The 18,930-nt window shown below is 34.2% G+C and overlaps 1 protein-coding gene and 1 pseudogene across 3 annotated transcripts; one reads left to right on the top strand and one right to left on the bottom strand.

The window, feature by feature from the left end:
• The first annotated feature begins 1,060 nt into the window (after positions 1 to 1,060).
• On the top strand, positions 1,061 to 18,511 carry HNRNPC (heterogeneous nuclear ribonucleoprotein C (C1/C2)). 3 transcript variants are annotated; one of them, XM_011382750.2, is made up of 6 exons: positions 1,061 to 1,171; positions 1,799 to 1,846; positions 16,449 to 16,609; positions 17,149 to 17,262; positions 17,497 to 17,657; positions 17,757 to 18,511. In XM_011382750.2, exons 1-6 carry the CDS (start codon positions 1,164 to 1,166, stop codon positions 17,838 to 17,840), a joined length of 576 nt encoding a protein of 191 aa, XP_011381052.1. In that variant the 5' UTR covers positions 1,061 to 1,163; the 3' UTR covers positions 17,841 to 18,511. The 3 variants fall into 3 exon arrangements, with proteins under 3 accessions (XP_011381052.1, XP_023380487.1, XP_023380486.1); XM_023524719.1 differs by having other exon boundaries at positions 1,063 to 1,210; positions 17,500 to 17,657; XM_023524718.1 differs by having other exon boundaries at positions 1,064 to 1,210.
• LOC111732761 lies at positions 3,530 to 3,648 on the bottom strand (annotated as a pseudogene).
• Positions 18,512 to 18,930: the final 419 nt, after the last annotated feature.

The raw sequence follows: 18,930 nt of genomic DNA, 5'->3' as shown, positions 1-18,930 counted from the left end.
CAATTTTGATATAGTTTAGTTCTATCTTTCATACGTTTTTAAATTGCTTTTAAAAAAATTCTGTCTTTAGTTTTCTAAAATTTGATTCCAAAGTCAAAACTAAAAAGCAAGATTGTTACAAACATTAGATGTTAAGTACTAGAAATAAGTTTAGTGAACCAAGAACCCAAAGATTATTTATAGATGTAATGGTTTTTAGCAAATACACAATGTACTAAAAGTTTGTTTTTCAACCGCTCATTTAGTGAACTGAGTTTTGGAGGGGGCTAGTCTTTGTTTAATTGATTTTTGACACATGGACTCTTGTTACAAGAGAGAACATGGACTGTTGGTAGGCAATGGTAAATGGTAATGGTTAGGGTAAGTGGCTGGTCACTGGAGTAGGTGTTTTAAAAGTTAATGTTGTGAATGGAAACTATAGGATTTTATTTCCTTTGCTCCTTTATTTCCCTTTTCTTGGTGTGTGTATATGTAAAAAAAAAAGGTTGTTTACTTAAGAGATTCACAGTCCGAACAGTATCTAACAAGCCTTTTTACACGCATCTTTACAGCTGATTCTGTATGTAAGAGGGATAAAAATTTACCTTTGTGGGTAATTTAAAGGTATCATACTTCAACCATATTACTTCATGAATTGTATGTTTTTATTTCTGAGGTCAGTCACTCATTTCTAATATATTTGTGCTAATTTAAAGTGCACAGAATCATTCTTGGAAAGGCAGCTTTTTAGTCAGTGATACTTTTCTCCTATGATATTAACTGAATAAGCAGTTATTCAGTTAACTGCTGGGTGCTCTGAATGATAAGAGTTTCGTTGAAGTGGGAGCGGAGGCTAGAAGGTACTAAAGACAAACTCATTGTTTTCTATATAATAAACACTTTTTGAGTATAGAACAGAAGACAAAAAGAATGGAAGATTAAGTCCTTCCTAGCCTTTTTAAAATTATTGAGCTTTTTTTATATGAGGAAAGATGAGATACGGTGTTAGGCCTTTGTTGATTTACATGACTATGTACACCTTTAAAAGTTTGAAATTTCACTGCTACCCCTGATAGAGTTGTCACTAAAATTTTTGTTTTGTTTTTGTTTTTTCAGATATAAATCTGGCTGCAGAGCCAAAAGTGAACCGAGGAAAAGCAGGTGTGAAACGATCTGCAGCGGAGATGTACGGGTCAGTACCAGAACACCCTTCTCCGTCCCCTCTACTCAGGTCCGGAACTTTATTATTTATAACTGCATTGTGTCCATCAGTGGGCATCTTCTCTGTTTTCTGGATGGGGGGAGGGTTAACTATAGTATGTTTTATCTCTGTAAGAGTAATGCTTTATTAATTTTGTGTTAATATACTGCTTTTGTGTCTGTTTCCCAGAGAATTATTAGAATTCCCTGAGATATTTACTATTAAAGGGCAGTTTGGTATTTATAGCATAAATTGAAATCTTTCAAGAGTTATTGTTTAGCTTTTAAGAGGTTGGGGTGTAAGAAAGGGAAGGAGGATGGCATAAAAAATGTTTAGTGTACTGTTGTAATTTTCAGTGCTCTTATTTTAGCTATTACGTTGTGTGTTGAAATTTTAGTAAGCTTTTCACCTAAATTTGCAATTTGGCACTGCATGCTCAGTGGCCTAAGGTGCTTGAATTTTAGTGATCTGTTATTTGAACGATTGAGGATTGATTATTCTGTTTGTCTATTTGTAGTGGTTGATTTGGCATGGGTTTTGGGGTTTTTTTTCCCCATCTGCTTTTGTGAGTTAACATTAACAGCTCCAAATTAATACCCTTTGGTATTTATTTTTCAGCTCCTCTTTTGACTTGGACTATGACTTTCAACGGGATTATTATGACAGGTATGTTAAAGTTGTTTTGTTTTGTCTTTTCCGGTAAAAAGCCGTCTAGTGAGAACCATTTTATTTTGTTTTGTGGTAATGAGCATTCCCTTTTGTAGAAATGAACAACAACACACAGTTTCAAACAAATTCCCCCATTTCTGCCAATACAAAGTGAAAAATACTTTCCTGCAAATCGTCAGAGGTAGATTAGGTAAGGTGACATTTATGTTAATTTCAAAGAATCAGTTTATATATCATTAGGGCATATGAGAACATATTCAATATTTTCTGGACTAATGGTTTTTCTTGAGACAAGTCACAAGTCAGTTTTCTCTTTATTTTAATATTTGTATGCCAAATAAAAGGACTGACTTGCCTAATGATGAAATGGGGCTTGATTTGCAGTTCCATGGTCTCTTTATTTCTCTGTTGCATACTTTTACTTGACTTTGCATTTTATGGAATTACAACAAAACTAAAAAATGCTGTCTAACCTCGAAAATCCTAGTCACCTTTAAGCAAACCAGCTAATACAAAATAGGATACAGGGGGTCGTTGCATAGTTCTAAAAGACAAGGAGGTTGGAACAATGATTATGATTTCCTCTTGTGCCATCAGAACATTAGTCTGTTTTGGAGAGTCTTGAGAAATAAAATTGGAAGATGTGTGGATAGGGATAGGTTATGGATGGCTTTAAATTTTGGATTTAGAACTCATGTAGGAATTAGTCATTGGTGAATGGTATGATATGCAAAAAGTATTAGTATCACATTGGCATTCTGATAGTCTTTATAAATGTTAAGGAAACCTAGATCTATTTGGTTTGCTACATTTGAAATTATGCATTATATGGAAGTATTTGAGCATATTCATACATTGGACTTGAGAAATCAATATAAATTTTTGCTGTTTTTCATCTTAGAATTCAAGTATTCCAGTCATTAGTATTTTTATGTTAATATATATAAGAATTCCAGTTAGATCAATCCTGCTTTTGGAATAAAAGTAATTATCTTTCTTGATTTGGGAATATTTCACAGAAGAGAAACATTTGGACTTAGTCGATCAATTATATGAAGGGAGGTGAGTAAAGGAATGAAGTTAGCTAGTAGACAGTATGAGTGAAGACCTAAACATGTACATTGTGTTTGAGAAATACCATTTAGACTATGGTGGCTAGTCATTAAAAAGCCAAAAGAATAAGACTGGAAAAAATAGTTTAGATTTGCAATGTAAAAATCCTTGAATGCTATAACATAATATAAGGTTTTGTGATTTGAGTCTCTTTCACGTATCATCAAAATGGCTATTTGTACTTAGAGATTTTTTTTCAGATACTGTTTGAAGACATTTTGAAAACTAATGATTTTTATACTTTGAAAATATTAAAATGGCAGACCGTAAACAGTTGAGAGAATAGATGTGGGAAAATTTGGTCACTGATTGAGTGACTTGAAGGCCCTGAAACCTAGTGAGTTTGTTTGAAGTAACCGTCCTTTACTTGTTCTGCACATAGAAATCTCTTGGCCACATTTAAAAGATATCCATGCCTAACTACACCTATAGAGGTTTTTATACAGTTGGTCTAGATAGACTTGTAAGCATTGATATATTTATTTTTTATATTTTTAAATGAGGCAACCCTTGGTTGACCTCACAGATTGCAAGGACCTTCTCAGCTTACAATCCCTCATTTTTTTACGCCTACAGCACCTGGTCTTCCTAGGCGGTCTCCTATCCAAGTACTAACCAGGCCTGACCCTGCTTAGCTTCCGCGATCAGACGGGATTGGGCTTGTTCAGGGTGGCATAGCCATAGATGGTATATTATTTTAAAGCCTCCCAAGGAGCTCTAATGTCCAAGTAGGGTTGAGAAGAATCATTGATAACAAAGGATAAGGAAGTAGTTTTATTTCTGTAATTCTTATCCTGTTACTTTGTTGTGACTCCTTTTAAAAAAATTTTGACACATTTTCTTGGATATATTTTCTGGGCTATCATGAACTCTAGCATAAACTTCTATTTTAAATTGAGTGTATAAAAACTTTAATAGTGTATAATTCTACCTTCAAGTTTTAGAGGAGTTCTCTAAAACTTTTAGTTGTCTTGGCGAGGCAGCAAAACTTTGACCATCGCTATCTCGCTATAAATATTTTTGGAAAAAATTGTTTTAAATGAGGAATTTTGCAGGGCTAAATTGATAAGAGATACAGACAGCAAGGAATAGTGAAAAAATTAGATGTTTGCAGAACAGGCTCCCTTTTTAATAGTTACTTCAATTTTTTTTTTTTTTTGTTATATTATGGATCATTTCAAATATGTATAAAGAATGGTATATCAGTAAAAGACAAATAGTGCTTTTATAAACATAACCATAATACTATTTATACATAAAATAATAGAATTCCTTAATTTCATCAGTTTTTGCAGACTTGGTTTTGTGGGTTGTATTTTGTGTTCTTTAGCATGTTCCTCTACCAACTATATTTCCTGTGTATTGGTAGGTAGATTAGGAGGCTTGATTGGAGGATTTGGGTTGTTGTTTTTTCTTTTTTCTTTCTTTTTTTTTCTTCTTTTTTTCTCTATGATTGGGTGGGAGATAGATCAGACTATTTCATTACAAGATATGTACTTCAAACATGATTAGCCTGACTTGACAGAAATTTCAAGAATGTAAATAGGCATTGTGTGTTTTATAAGGAGAAACATTTCAAGTATCAGGAAGTAGGTGATTGACTATGTTTTGTTCGGATTAAGTGATTTGTAATTTTGCTTGGGTATTCACGGGTGTTAGTGATCAAGTCCCAAAGATTGTAAATACTTTACCTTTAAAACTGGAGGATAATCAGATGATAAAAACTGAGTCACTTACATATTAATATATTGTCTTCTGAGAAAGACAACAGATGATTGGATTCTGTGGCCTTAATGTTGCTGCCTCCACTGCAATAAGATTAACTGACTTTCAGGTGGGGGTGGGGAAGAGAGTTAAAAACCTGCAACCATTAAATCATTGCTTTAGTTTGGAAGGATTTTTTATGCAAGTTTTTGCTATTGCCATTTTCTTGTAGAATTTTGGATTCTATTTGTTTGTAAGGCCATTGCTGATGTTAAAGATATGGAAGTTCTTAGATGAATTAACATAAATTGTCAGTGTATGTGAAACCACCATTTTAGATAATTTATTAATATCTGACACTGATACACTGTTATTTTTGTTTCAGATATACTGTAAATTCTATCATACATGGTTTATGATTACCCAAAGATTCCTTAACAAACCTTTTTTTCTGGTAGGAAAATAAGCCCCAAAGTAGCTTTATCTTTCAAGATGAATGTTTATGCAGGGTCTATTTATAAAACCAGGGGACTACATAAGTTACCCTTGTGTGCATAACATATTCTTTGTTAATGATGAAAGTTTGATAAACCTATAAGATCCTGACAAAGATGCAGTTCCATTTGAGTCCTCTTGAGAATCTTGTTGCTTCTAGGAAAATTGTAGCTGGAGCTGTTCTTTGTAATGATTTCTTTTTCAAATTCTAAAATTTCTGTAATTTATTTAAAATCTCTTTCCACATTGCTTTTCATTCATTCACTTTTGAAATTATTATTAGATGTAGTATAATAGGCAGTATGGTGTTAAGTAAATATGCCAGTACACCATGATTAAGGAATGAAGTGCATCCACTCACTGATCAAACACAACTCGTGTATGACAATATAGTGTACAGTGAAGAAAGTGCTGTGAAATTAACAGGTTCCTATGTGTCCTGCACTGAACAGGATTAGCTCTTAGAAAGATGAATTGTGTTGCCCTTTAGGGAGCTCTAAGTTCCATTTTTAAGATTGAAAGAGCCCCATTTTGTTTCACAAAGGGCTATATTTTAACTTGCCTTTGATAGTAAGTAGGTTTTTAGGCAGATAAAGGGAACAGCTCTAATAAAGATGCAGAGTTGTGCGTATCTGGTGTATTTGGGTAAACCGCCAACTGTAATTGGAAAGATAGTAAGGGGCTTTGTATGGCGTGTTAAGGGATTGTGTCCTGTAGGCAGAGAAAGCTTAGAAATACCCCCATGGCTAGAAAAGAGAAACCGAAGGGGCAAAAAGATATAAGTAGTTATCATTGTGTGAATGTTGGAATATAGAGGTAGTCTGGGCTTGGTGTATGATGTATTGGGTTAAAGTTAGGAAAGTAGGTGCTTTGTGGGAAGAGAGTCAAGTATTGTGAGATTTTATCTTCTTTTTTTTTTTTATACCTACAGCACCTGGTATTCCTAGGTGAGATTTTATCTTTTTTGACTAGAATTATTCGTTTAAAGGTTGTAATTAGAGTTTAGAGGTTTGAGTTGAGTTTTGGGAAACAAGCAGTTTCGTTGTTGATTTCTTATTCTACACATCTTTTCCAGGAAGGTGTGCTGCTCAATAGTAAAGGAACGTAGTTGATGTGTGCAGTGGTGGCAGTCTATTGAAATGCAGGATGTGCAAAAGAGGCTATCATATTCAGTATTTGAGCCATTATTTTGTTCTAGGCACACAAAGATTTAGGTTTTTGATTACAAATCAAAAAATATAAAATATCGTTTGAAGGACACCCCACCTTATAGGGTTTAGAGGAGTTGTCATATTGCTTCCCTCCTTTTCTTCCATTTTCCTCATATTCCTGAGCAGTGCTGGACCTGAGAGATGGGCTTTGTATATGTGTGTAAAGGGACATTATATGAAATACTCAGGTTTAGGAGAATTGGTTAGGCTGTTTGTGTGAAACGGGACGTGGTTCAGAGAGAGCAAGAGGTTCTGGGCTATTGGAAAAGCTAAGAGATGCCTCTTCAGGTGTCACCTAAAGTGACATTTTAGATGTCATTTTAGGCATGAGGTAGTAAGATTTTGCATTTGCTCAGAGCCCCCTTGTATTGATTGTATTTTTCTTGTGGGAACCTGACTTGTGTTATAGTTGCCAGGAGGATTTTGAATGAGGGTATAGATAAGTAAAAATATCCTTTAAACATAAACTTGATTGTTAGGAGACTTAAAATATTTATTTTACTTAGCAGGGCTATTTTCTTGTTTCCTGGACTCTTGTTGAGTAGTTGGGAGATTTTTTTTGAAAGGTAAAGAAGCATTTGAACATGGATCAGGGAATGCTATATGGCTCTGAATTAAGTGGTATTTTGGTTATATTATTATCTAATCCAAAGGTAGTCCCTGCTGTTTCAGCAATCTACTTCTGGACAGTCTTTCATTCAGGTCAATGTTATTACCCTTCCTTCCACCCTTTTTAAAAACTGAGCTTTATTGAGATATAATTCACATACTCCAAAATTCATTATAAAGTGTGCAATTCAATTTAGTATATTCAGAGTTGTACAACTGTGATCATGATTTTAATTTTAGAACATTTCATCACTCCCAACATAAATTTTACCTTAATTAGCAATCATTTCCTATTACTTTGTCCCCAGACCCAGCACCCAGAAATGTACTTTCTCGCTATAGATACGCCTATTCAGGACATTTCATATCAATAGAATCACACAATGTGTCTTGTGACTGATTTCTTCCACTTAGAGTAATATTTCACAGTGATCCATTTTGTACTATGTAGTAGTACTACATTCCTTTTTATTGCTGAATTATGTTCTATAGTATGGATAATACCACATTTTGTTTATTCAGTCATTAGTCGTTGGACATTTGAGATGTTTCCACATTTTAAGTAACAGTGCTATGAACATTTGTATACATGTATGCATGGACATATATTTTTATTTCTCTTGGGTATATATCTAGGACTATATTGCCAGGTCTTAACCTTGAGGAACTGTCATTCTGTCTTACAGTGCAGCTGTATCATTTTTACATTCCCATCAGCCATGTATGAGGGTTTCAATTACTCCACATCCTTGTCAACATTTGTTTTATTATCTTTTTTATTTAAGCCATTCGAGAGGATTAGAAATATTATGCCATTGTGGTTTTTGTTTGCCTTTGCTTAACTTAATATTGAACATTAATGTGCTCATTGGCTGTTTATCTTCAGAAAAATGTTTGTTGCCCATTTTTAATGGAGTTACTTTTTTGTCATTATTGAGTTGTAAGGTTTCTTTATATATTCTGGATATATGTCTCTATAGATATATGTGAAATGGACAATTGAAGTTTATTACTGTTTTTTTTTTTATAGCTTTGCCATTCTGTTTTGTGATTATAGCGATATTAACTTGCCAATTTTCTAAGGACATTTAACAGGTTTATAAGGATTATGGTTTTGTTATAAACTGAAAAATATAGACTTCTCAGCTCTCTTTGGAAATTTTTTATAGGAAGTAGATAGATGTCTGTGGAAGCAACAAACCAAAACAGTGCTATCCAAAAAAACTTTGTGGTGGTATAAAAATTCTATATCTACACTATTAGTATGGTAGACATTATCCACATTTGGCTGGTTAGCATTTGAAATGTGGCTAGTAGAACTGAGGAACTGAATTTTCAGTTTAATTTAACTGCATGTGGCTAGTGAGTTCACTGAGTTGGACAGTGCAGGCCTAGAATGCTGCAAAATTAGTCTTGCTGGGTTGGATGAATTTTGCAGTGTTCAGTATGAGAATGCTAATAACTAAAGATTGCTCTTAGGCAAGAAATTAGAGAACCTGTATGTATTTTGGAACTAAGCTAACAAGAACTATTGACAGAATATTCAGGAAACTTATTTTTCAAGGAAAGAAAGAGCAGGTATGCTTTTGATAAATAAAGGATGAGATTACATTTTGATACCCTTTTCATAACTAATCCAAGGAATAAGAAAGTCCACTAAATAGAATTTGACTTGTTCAGGCAGATAAACCTTTTTTTCAGGACCTTATTTTACAGTGACCAATATGTTATTATTGTGAGATTATTGGAGTTCAGCAAGGGGAACAGATTATTCGAGTACAAAAATATACAAGCAGGAGAAACTCGTAGAAATTTGTGTTTTTGATTTCCTCACAGGGGAGCATGACATGATAGTGTGAATTCACATCCGTTATAGGCACAAGATTTGGAGTTTATTTTATGATAAATAGCTTGAAAACAATTCAATTTTTGGTAGATTATTCAAATTTTGTTTGATTTTTCTTGGGCTAAAACTCCCAATAGTCTTTACAATAGAAAGAGGCAGACCAGTCCTGATTTTCCAGCTATAAGGGTAGTTTTGGTTTGTTATCTGTTGCTGGTAATGTGATTTATGATAAATTCTTTCCTAGAAGCCAGTTTAGGAGAGTCATTTATTTTCTCGGCAAGTATTTGTTAAGATCTTACTGTGAGATGTTGTTGTATATACCAGAGATACTATAGTGGAAAATAGGTGGCTTAAGAGAAGATGGTTGGATTGAACACATCACACAGAGCATGTTAAGGCATCACATATCTTTAGCTTTTACTCTGAATGAGATGGGAAGCCATTGAAGAGTTTTGAGCATTGGATGAAGTTCTTATTTGTATTTTAACAAGATTACTCTGGAAATAGAATAGTGGCCAATGAAATTATCTAGGCAAGCATCATTTGGGGAAGGACCAGGGAACTGGAAGTGGGAGTGGTGAGGAGTATTTGAATTTTGAAGTTAATTGCAGATAGATTTGCTTACAGATCAATATGAGGGCTGAGAAGAACAATCAAAGATGTCACCAAAGCTTTGGCCTGGACAGCTAGAGACTTGGTTTTTATAGACACTGGCGATGGAAGAACATTGGAGGAACTAGAGTGAAAGGTGGACCAGTTGTGGACAGAGTGCCAATTTAAGCTCCTTATACACATCTACTTTGAGAGATGTTAAGTAGTAAGCAGTTGTTTCTGCTTACAAGTCATAAAATCATGATACTAGATGAGTGGAAATAGAAAGGAGAGATCCCTGGAGCACAGCAACTTTTAAAGAAAGACCTGGGAGATGAGGAATGAACAAAAATGATTGAGAATGCTGTAAAGAAAAAAATTAGAAACCAGAAGCGTGAAGTATCCTGAAAACTGAATGTCAAAAGGGTAAAGGGGTGAACCGACAAGTATTGATAATTTCATAAATGAAGGTTTAGATATGTCCGTTTGATTTATCAATATGGAGAACATTGGTGACTTTGACAGGGGTAGGTTTTGATAATGGTAGGGGCATACACTTTAAAGGAGATTCAAGAGAAGAGAATGGAAAGGTAGAAGTTGGAGACGGCATAGAAAACTTTTGCCTTCGGTGTACAATTTTGACATGAACAGCCATGTGCCTACCAGAACAGTTAAAATACAGATAGTTCTATATCTCTCAAAAATTCACCATGAAGTTCTTTTGTTGTAGTCAGTTACCTCCCTCCACCCTGTCCCCTAGCAACCACAAATCTGTTTTCTCAGACAGCACCTTGAAATAAATTTTATCATAAGTGAAACGAGAAGTGTATGAGAATATAGGAATGAATGGGCCTACAAGTTCTTAATGTATGGTCTATAAACAATATTCTTCATAAATATTGTTTTAATAGTTTTAGCGTTTTAAAACTAAAAATCAGACCACACTGACAGTTTAAAGACATTATCTTCAAAAAAGATCTGAAGCGTGATATTTTGGAGTATATGTTGAGAACATCATGACAAATCATTAATGTTATAAATCTTTGGTGAGGAGTCTAGAAGAGATTATCACCTGAATGGAAAGCTTTATAAACAGAAGCAAAGTCAGATTAAACATCATGCTTCTTAACATAGTCTTGGATCCAGTCCTGTTACTGAAAAGATTGAAAGATTGATCCAAGACTCAAAGCAATCTGCTTATTATTGCTCAGATTTCTTTTTTATTAAGAAGGTTTTTGGGTGAGTTTTCAAATTGTCTTCCAGTGAAACATCTAGTTTCGTGTTAACATAGCTTCCCAATGAATCCATCAAGACACATCACTGTCTTAATTTTAAGATGCAGTTTTCATATTTTAAAATTTGTAAAGTTGTATACATTTTAAAATAACTATGCATACTTAATTTTTCCCCCCTTGGAAAACTGTTATAAAAATAAATCAGTGGGGCAGTTTTCAATCCAAAGTGTCTTTGAATTTGTAAAAATACCCCTCAATACTAATATCAACAATTCTTGCTGAAAGATTGCAGAACTCATTGTTAATGGGCACCTTTGATGCTACATATACAGGGGCTATTGATTCCTGTTCATGAAGGAATGCATGTGGTGTATCTCAGTCTTGATCATTATTCTTTGGGTAAGGTTCTTAAACATGCCAAGATAGTAATAACAGTTTTCTTTCTTTTCTTCTTTCTTTTCTTTCTTTTCCTTTCTTTCTTTGTTACAAAATTGTTTGGTTTTTTTTCCACACAGTTTATTAAATGTATATTGAATGATTCTGTACATCATACTGGTTTATCATGCTGATTGAGCAGTGTTTGCTGTTTTTAATTTGACTGTTATACAAATAATCTATTTTCTTAATGGATCATTGGATAAAGGCAACAGGAAGAAAGTTAAGGAACATCAAGTGCAACTATACACATTTACCTTGGTAATTGGCACTCCATCCATAAATTACCTGAGCACAAGTGTAAATTAACAGTTGTATCCAGTTTGGCTTCTCCCAGACTTACCAAGACAGCATATTTGTGAAGGAGTGCCTGCAGATAACATTAGAGACAGACAAAAATTATAAAAATTTAGCTAGTTGATTTATTTTTAAACTCAAAAGCAAGAATTCCAACTATGTCATGAAAATGGGGGTTTGGCGTTCTTTTTTAACATGTAATTTCATATTTACATTTTAACATACACATAAGTTAAACATGTTACATAGTCATTTTTAGGACTTTTTTTCTTACATAATTAAAGTCAGTAGTTACTCATAAAATATAGCTTTGACATTTAAAGAAATACTATAAAAATTACAGTAGCTAGAACTTTTAAATTTCTGACTTTTAATAGATATTTGTCTATGTTGAATTTTATTTCATAATCCTTGATAATAACATTTAAGATAATTTCATTTCGTTAGTTAACCATGTTAAAACAGATTAGATTTTAAAAGTCTTCTGAGGGGGTTGTGCCATCTATACAGTTAGTGGGAAATGTTTTGGTTGTTTTAAAAGATATTGGAAAATAGTTATCTAAATCATTTCAACATAGTTTCACAGAAGCTTTTACGAAGACTGGGAAATAAATATTTAGAAATATATTTTATAATGTTTAAAGATATCAGTTATTGAAGGCCTTAATTTTTGAGCAGTTTTAGAAATTCTGGTAATCATGAATACCAGATACTCTGTTCATGCACTATAACTGCTTAGCTTAAATCCACACAAGGCCAAAGATAAAACAAATTTTGTAAGGTCCTTTTCTATAATGTTATGTATAGGATATGTTGTATAGGAAGGTTTACTCTGGTGACATGTTGGGAAACCTATAAATGAAGTTGTAGATTGTCACAGGTTAGAACACACTGATAGGAATTAAACTTTTATAAAACAAATAATAGCAGAAGATCTTTACTCAGTGCTTTAGTTCAGTTTCAACTTTTTCAGTGACTTGTTAAAGTGTAGCTATAGAGTTTGAGGTGGGGATCTATTATTAATTGGGAATTTAATTACTGGAGCTAGGTTGGCTCTTAAAGTTTATAATTTTTGCAGTTGTGTCACATTGTTTTTTATGGTTCTTTGTATATGTCCCACAGACTACATTTTACTGATATTTATTAATTGGGATCTTGTTCATTTCCACTTTCTTAAAATCATCTTGTGAATCTTAGGGATTTGTACCTATTTTTCTCTGTATCTCTAAATATAAAGCATATTTCTCAGATATGGGCACATAATATTCTAGATTTGGTCCTGATTAGCTCAAATAGAGTGGAATATTTTATTTCTAAATCAGTGGTTTTTAACTTTTTGCGAATGGGTGCATTCACAGAATGTTAGCAATTTCAGGGATTCTCAGACATTCTAAAGCCCAATTAGAGTAGCCTGTAAAATCAGTCTCTCTTCTAGGAAAATCAAAGGCAAGCAGGAATAAAATTCATCTTGAAATTTTCCATTGTAGATAAAAAAGAATGAAGTGGAAGGAAATGATAACCTCCTGACACTTTATTGAAATTATAATGGGATTGCATATTTAAACTGAAATATATAAATCAATATTGTACTGGGGGAGGTGATTTTACTATAGTGCTCTCATCTTTAAATTATTTCATGTTGTATTTGTTTTTTTGTGGGCAACAATATCTGACAACTAGTTGGTTATCAGGTTACCTTTTTGGTAATTGATATGCTTTAAATTATTTTTAGTCTAAATTTTTAAGACAGGAAACATCTATGGTACATTAAATAAATGAATTTAAGAGAATGTAGATTTTTACTAATATATTAATTCTAGTTGTCTCTACTTTGGTAGTGATTGAATGAAATGTTATTTTCTCTTTAAAACTATTTTAGAGGAGTTTTATTATTTTTCTATTAGAATTGGCATTCAGTATTTTATTAGTTTCAGGTATATGACATAGTACTTTGACATTTATATAATTTATTAAGCAACCCCCCTGATTAGTCAAGTACCCACCTGCAACTGTATGTACTTACTACAATATTAAGACTACATTCCCTATGCCTGGTTCTTTACATCCCCATGACCGTTTTGTAACTATCAGTTTGTACTTAATCCCTTCACCCAACCCCCCACCCCCAATCCCTCTCCCATCTGGCAACCATCAGTTTTGTTCTATGTATCTATGAGCCTCTTTGTTTTGTTTGAGATCATAGTATTTGTCTGTCTGACTTCTTTCACTTAGTATAATATCCTCTAGGTGTTATGTTAAGTGTTTGTTAACATGTGTTGTCACATCAAATTTATTATTATTATTATTATTAGTTGTTGTTGTTGTTGTTGTTATGACCTAAAGATCATTATGTGTTAAGAAGCTTGCCTTTGAAAACCTGTGTTTTTAATAAGTGCCTTGTAATGCTTATGTTTTAGCTTGGAGGTTAGGATAAAGATTCTTTGTCTTATCTGTTCAGATGAGTAGTTAGCTAATGTGTATCCATAAATGTTTTGTTTTCTTTAAAATGGTGTTTTAATTATCTTTATTCTGACTAGATTTTAATACCAACACTTACTGTGTAGATTTCTGATTTAGGTAGCAGTCATAATTCTTTCAGGTGTTAGTATTTGTTCCTTTGGTAATAATGAAACTTCATGAAGACTTTAATGACTTGGGCTTTATTGGTAGGGGATCAGCAGCTGTTGCCTTATGTGATTTACTGTACATGGAGTAAATGATTAATTTGTAACTAGTTCTTAAAGCTGTCATGCTGAGCTTCCTATTATCTGTCCCTTAAGGGATATGGTAGTAGGTATGAGTTTTCTCTTCATGTTTTCTTTACTTTGTTTCACAGCCATGCACTTTGACATTTTTGACGCAAGATCAGCTTAAACTTCCTTAGAGGAGTTTTTCAAGAGTCCATTTTTGCTTGAACAGCACTTAAGTTCTATGGCACTAAAAGCCCTTTAGGATTATCAGTTGATCTTTTTAAAATATATTTTTCTTTTAAGAACTAGAGCATTTGACTCCCATTTGTGTTCATGAGGCCATTACACAGATTCAAAACAAATTGCATTTCTTGCTTCATTTTCACTGTGGCCATTTTCCTGGATCAGATGAAATAGTATGGTTCAAAGGGAGTTCAGTGCCATAAAGTATAGGGAATCTGGAATGGCTAACTCATTGGTTTGGAGACTGGTGCCATTGAGAGTGAGTGGTTTGGGAGGTAGGTTAGATCTCTTAATTCTGCCGGGCTGGGGCATGAGCTTTTTCATGCCCAAAGGTACAGATAACTCGCCTTTATTTACTTCCAAAAATTATTTTAAAAGTATCATAAGTGTCGTCATCTTGCACAGAAGAGAGTAGTTTCTGAACACTGATATTTTATAGTTTCTTAATCATTATACTTAGGAAAATTTGGGGCCAAAAGAGGAAGAGTTTTATGTAAAAATGGAAAATAGTGGTAATAAAAGTATCTTTCTCTACGTTAATTCCCATAAATGGGTTAAATATAACATAAAGTAACAGTTCAGTTAATAACTCATCTACTGAGAAGAGACCACTGTAGAAATGCTAAGGCCTTCCTGATTTTGAATCATAAATTTTATTTTCTGGGGCTCAAACTTCAAAGTGCTCTTATTGTAGCTTAGAAAAAAGACATAAGGCTTTACTAACTAGTACAACATGATTGATTCTTTGGCATATGGCAATTACTACATTTCAAGGGGGAAAGTTGTAGGTGACCAGTGACTAAAAACTGCTTCAGTAAATATTAGTCATTCCCCATCTTGTTTGGCAGTGTGTATATGCGCTTATTAATTTAGGAAAATTTTTCTATCATAGGGAAAGATAAAAAATATCTTGTTAAAATAGGATGAAAACATTTTAGGTTAAGATTGGTTGAGCAGAAGAATTATCTGTGAGAGCCTATAAAATCGGTGTTTTCACTTCTAGGAGGATTGGAGGCTGTTATAAACTTGGAGAAGACTAGCCATTAATGAATAACGTACATAAAAAGGAGAGACTCAGCATCAGATTATATTCGAATTATAAGATTTCAAAGCTGTTTAATACATCACATTAGTTCCTTAAAACCTTTGAACTAAGAGCAGCAGTTAGGTTGTTATTTATAGAAGACTGTCTGGGCCTCAGAGTTCAGTTGGTTGCTAGAAAGGTACAGATCTAGAATTTTAAGGTCTCCCCCCACCCCACCACTCCACCCCCCCCCCATCCCTACTGGTGTGTCTTACACTGCCACAGGCTTTTGTAAAAATAGCAGCATGGAATCTAGAGTCTTTCTAGAACTGATCCATGTAAGAAGTTTTTGGTTGTATTTTGAATTTCTTCTTTGCCTTACCTATCTTTAGGAATCACTGGGACACTTATCCAATGGAAGCAGCAGTTATCAACCAGTGATTTTTGAGAGCTGAATGTGTGTGTGCTGGGCAGTGGTTTTAAGCACTAGTGAATAGTGAGCAAGATAGACAATATTCTCTGTCCTGTTGGAGCTCTGAGTAGAGCTTATGCATAAATGTTGTTAGAATTGGTCATGGTATTTTATACACAGCTAACACATGAAATGGCTGTTTGTTTTTATAGGCCCAGCATGATTAATATTGGCAAGCTTATGTGGTTCAACCTAGTAATCACTAACTAGTAGCGATGATTTTGTATGTTTCTGTGGGCGAAAAAATCGGAATTTAGCTAACAATGAATATTTCTTTGGTTTATATGAATTGTGTATGTTATAGCATATATATAAAAAGAATAAGGTCAAGATAAAAGCCATTCATTATTAAAAAATACTGTTTACCAATACTACCATAGTATATAGTAACCTTTTAGTCCAGTGCTTAAGGCCAGCCAACCCTATCTTTGGATGTGTTTGTGTATATGTAGTATTTTCTTGAAGAAAAGTGGCAGGCTTAAAAATTTTAAAGAGTGAAAATTTTTACTGGCTTTTTTAATGAAATTGGAAAATAAATGATTAAGAGACTGGACATTTGTTTTATGAGGTCACTGTTGTTTGGATCTTGCTGACTTTATTTTAGTGTGAAGGAATTCTGTTTTCTTATTTATAGGATGTACAGTTACCCAGCACGTGTTCCTCCTCCTCCTCCTATTGCTCGGGCTGTAGTGCCCTCCAAACGCCAGCGTGTGTCAGGAAACACCTCACGAAGGGGCAAAAGTGGCTTCAATTCTAAGAGTGGACAACGAGGATCTTCTTCCAAGTCTGGAAAATGTATGTATTATTATTGCAGTTTTGTGATTCTCATATTTCTTGTGTGTTGAAATAGGGAAATTAATACAGTTAATAATGTTCAGTTTTTGCACAGATACCTTTGCATAATCAAAATAATGAAAGAGAAAAAGATAGGGATTAGAGATTAAGGGGTGAACTCTGGACTCTTTTATCCTTAAGACCTTGGTAATTTGGATAAAGTTGTTAGACTTTAGGGAGTTGAGGCACCCGTTAAATTTATGAAATACATATCAGTAAATCAGTACAGAAAGTGCTTTAAAAAGGAACTAAGGTCTTTAGCAGGCCTACAAAAGTCAGAATGCTACTCTACTGCTAATTGAGTAGGCACATTGGGTTCAGTTTTCAGCTACCAACTAAAAGATCAAAAGTCCCCATTATTAGGACAATCTTTTATTGGCTCCATTTCTCCCTGTGGATCTTCCGTTGGCTACTAGTGCATAGTCTACTAGGAATGTATTTGGTAACTGGTAGCTTCTGGTACATTTGATTCTCATTTAGGGTTTTGTTTATATTAAAAGTGAAAGGAGATGACCTTCAGACCATTAAGAAGGAATTGACACAGATAAAACAAAAAGTGGATTCTCTACTGGAAAGCCTGGAAAAAATTGAAAAGGAACAGAGCAAACAAGGAGGTAAATAGTCCTGCTGCTTGTTGTGTGTAGTTTTGGGTTAGTTACCTAAGATAGTTGAAAATATTTGTTGGAATAGTGGGATATAAAGCAACTGACTATGGGAATTTGAATTGGGAAGGTCATTTGTGTGGGAGGATTTAGACTTGTGCTGCAGTTCTACAATTATTAGTGGGGATTGTCTACATCCTGTGGACATTACTTGCCCCTAGACAGACTTGTCCTTCTCATCCCCAGTAGAGATGAAGAATGATAAGTCAGAAGAGGAGCAGAGCAGCAGCTCCCTGAAGAAAGATGAGACTAATGTGAAGATGGAGTCTGAGGGGGGTGCAGATGACTCTGCTGAGGAGGGGGACCTACTGGATGATGATGATAATGAAGATCGGGGGGATGACCAGGTGAAAACTACGGGAAAGGAAAGAAAGAGGTGGTGGAGGGGGGATCAGGGACACATGGAGTGCCTCTAACTCCATCCTATTTGTGTCTGTTTCTCACAGCTGGAGTTGATCAAGGATGATGAAAAAGAGGCTGAGGAAGGAGAGGATGACAGAGACAGCGCCAATGGCGAGGATGACTCTTAAGCACATAGTGGGGTTTAGAAATCTTGTCCCATTATTTCTTTACCTAGGCGCTTGTCTAAGATCAAAATTTTCACCAGATCCTCTCCCCTAGTATCTTCAGCACATACTCACTGTTCTCCCCGTCCTGTCCTTCCCATGTTCATTAATTCATATTGCCCTGCGCCTAGTCCCATTTCACTTCCTTTGATGCTCCTAGTAGTTACGTTAAGTCTTACCCTGTAATTTTTGCTTTTAATTTTGATACCTCTTTATGACTTAACAATAAAAAGGATGTATGGTTTTTATCAACTGTCTCCAAAATAATCTCTTGTTAATACAGGGAGAACAGTTCTTTCCATTCATACATGAGTTCAGTAGTTGCTTCCCTAACTGCAAAGGCAGTCTCATTAGTTGAGTAGTACCTGAGAGCAGCTTTGAGTTAGAGGTATGTGTGTTATACCCCACATAAGAGTGCTATGTGGGGCTGTTCAACACAAATGTAACAATGTATTTTTGTGAATGAGAGTTGGCATGTCAGATGCATCCTCTAGGAAAATAATTAGTGTAATAGTCTTAAGATTTGTTTTCTAAAGTTGATACTGTGGGTTATTTTTGTGAACAGCCTGATGTTTGGGACCTTTTTTTCTCAAAATAAACACATCCTTATTAAACCAGGAATTTGAAGAAAAAAACCCTGGTTTTTTATTTTTGTATTTTATAATTGTTTATTTCAAATTCTTTGTTTCACAGCGGCCTCCACAAAACCCTTAAAATGTACTAGATATATTTTTCTCTGAGTCATAATCATTATGCATATCAACATACACTACTCAAATTACATTTCATTAGGGTAGGTATTGAATTAAGGAGACAAGTAACTTTGTGGAGTGGAGAGTCCTTCATACTCCTAATGAAAACATTTGGGAAATACATTAAGCCTTTTCATCAATGCTTTGTGGTCTACTTGGCACCCTTTTGAGATTGTTGTTTTGTCCATATATAGAAAAGGCTCAAACATGTCAAGATTTTAGGAAAATTGAAACAACTGGATAACGAAACCTGTTTTCTTCCATTTTGTCCTTTAATTGCTATTTATAGACTCAGCTACCTT

Source organism: Pteropus vampyrus, unplaced genomic scaffold, assembly GCF_000151845.1.
Source record: "Pteropus vampyrus isolate Shadow unplaced genomic scaffold, Pvam_2.0 Scaffold488, whole genome shotgun sequence".
NCBI lineage: Eukaryota > Metazoa > Chordata > Mammalia > Chiroptera > Pteropodidae > Pteropus > Pteropus vampyrus.
Note: the sequence above shows the minus strand (reverse complement) of the source record. Positions and strands in the feature narration are given on the sequence as shown.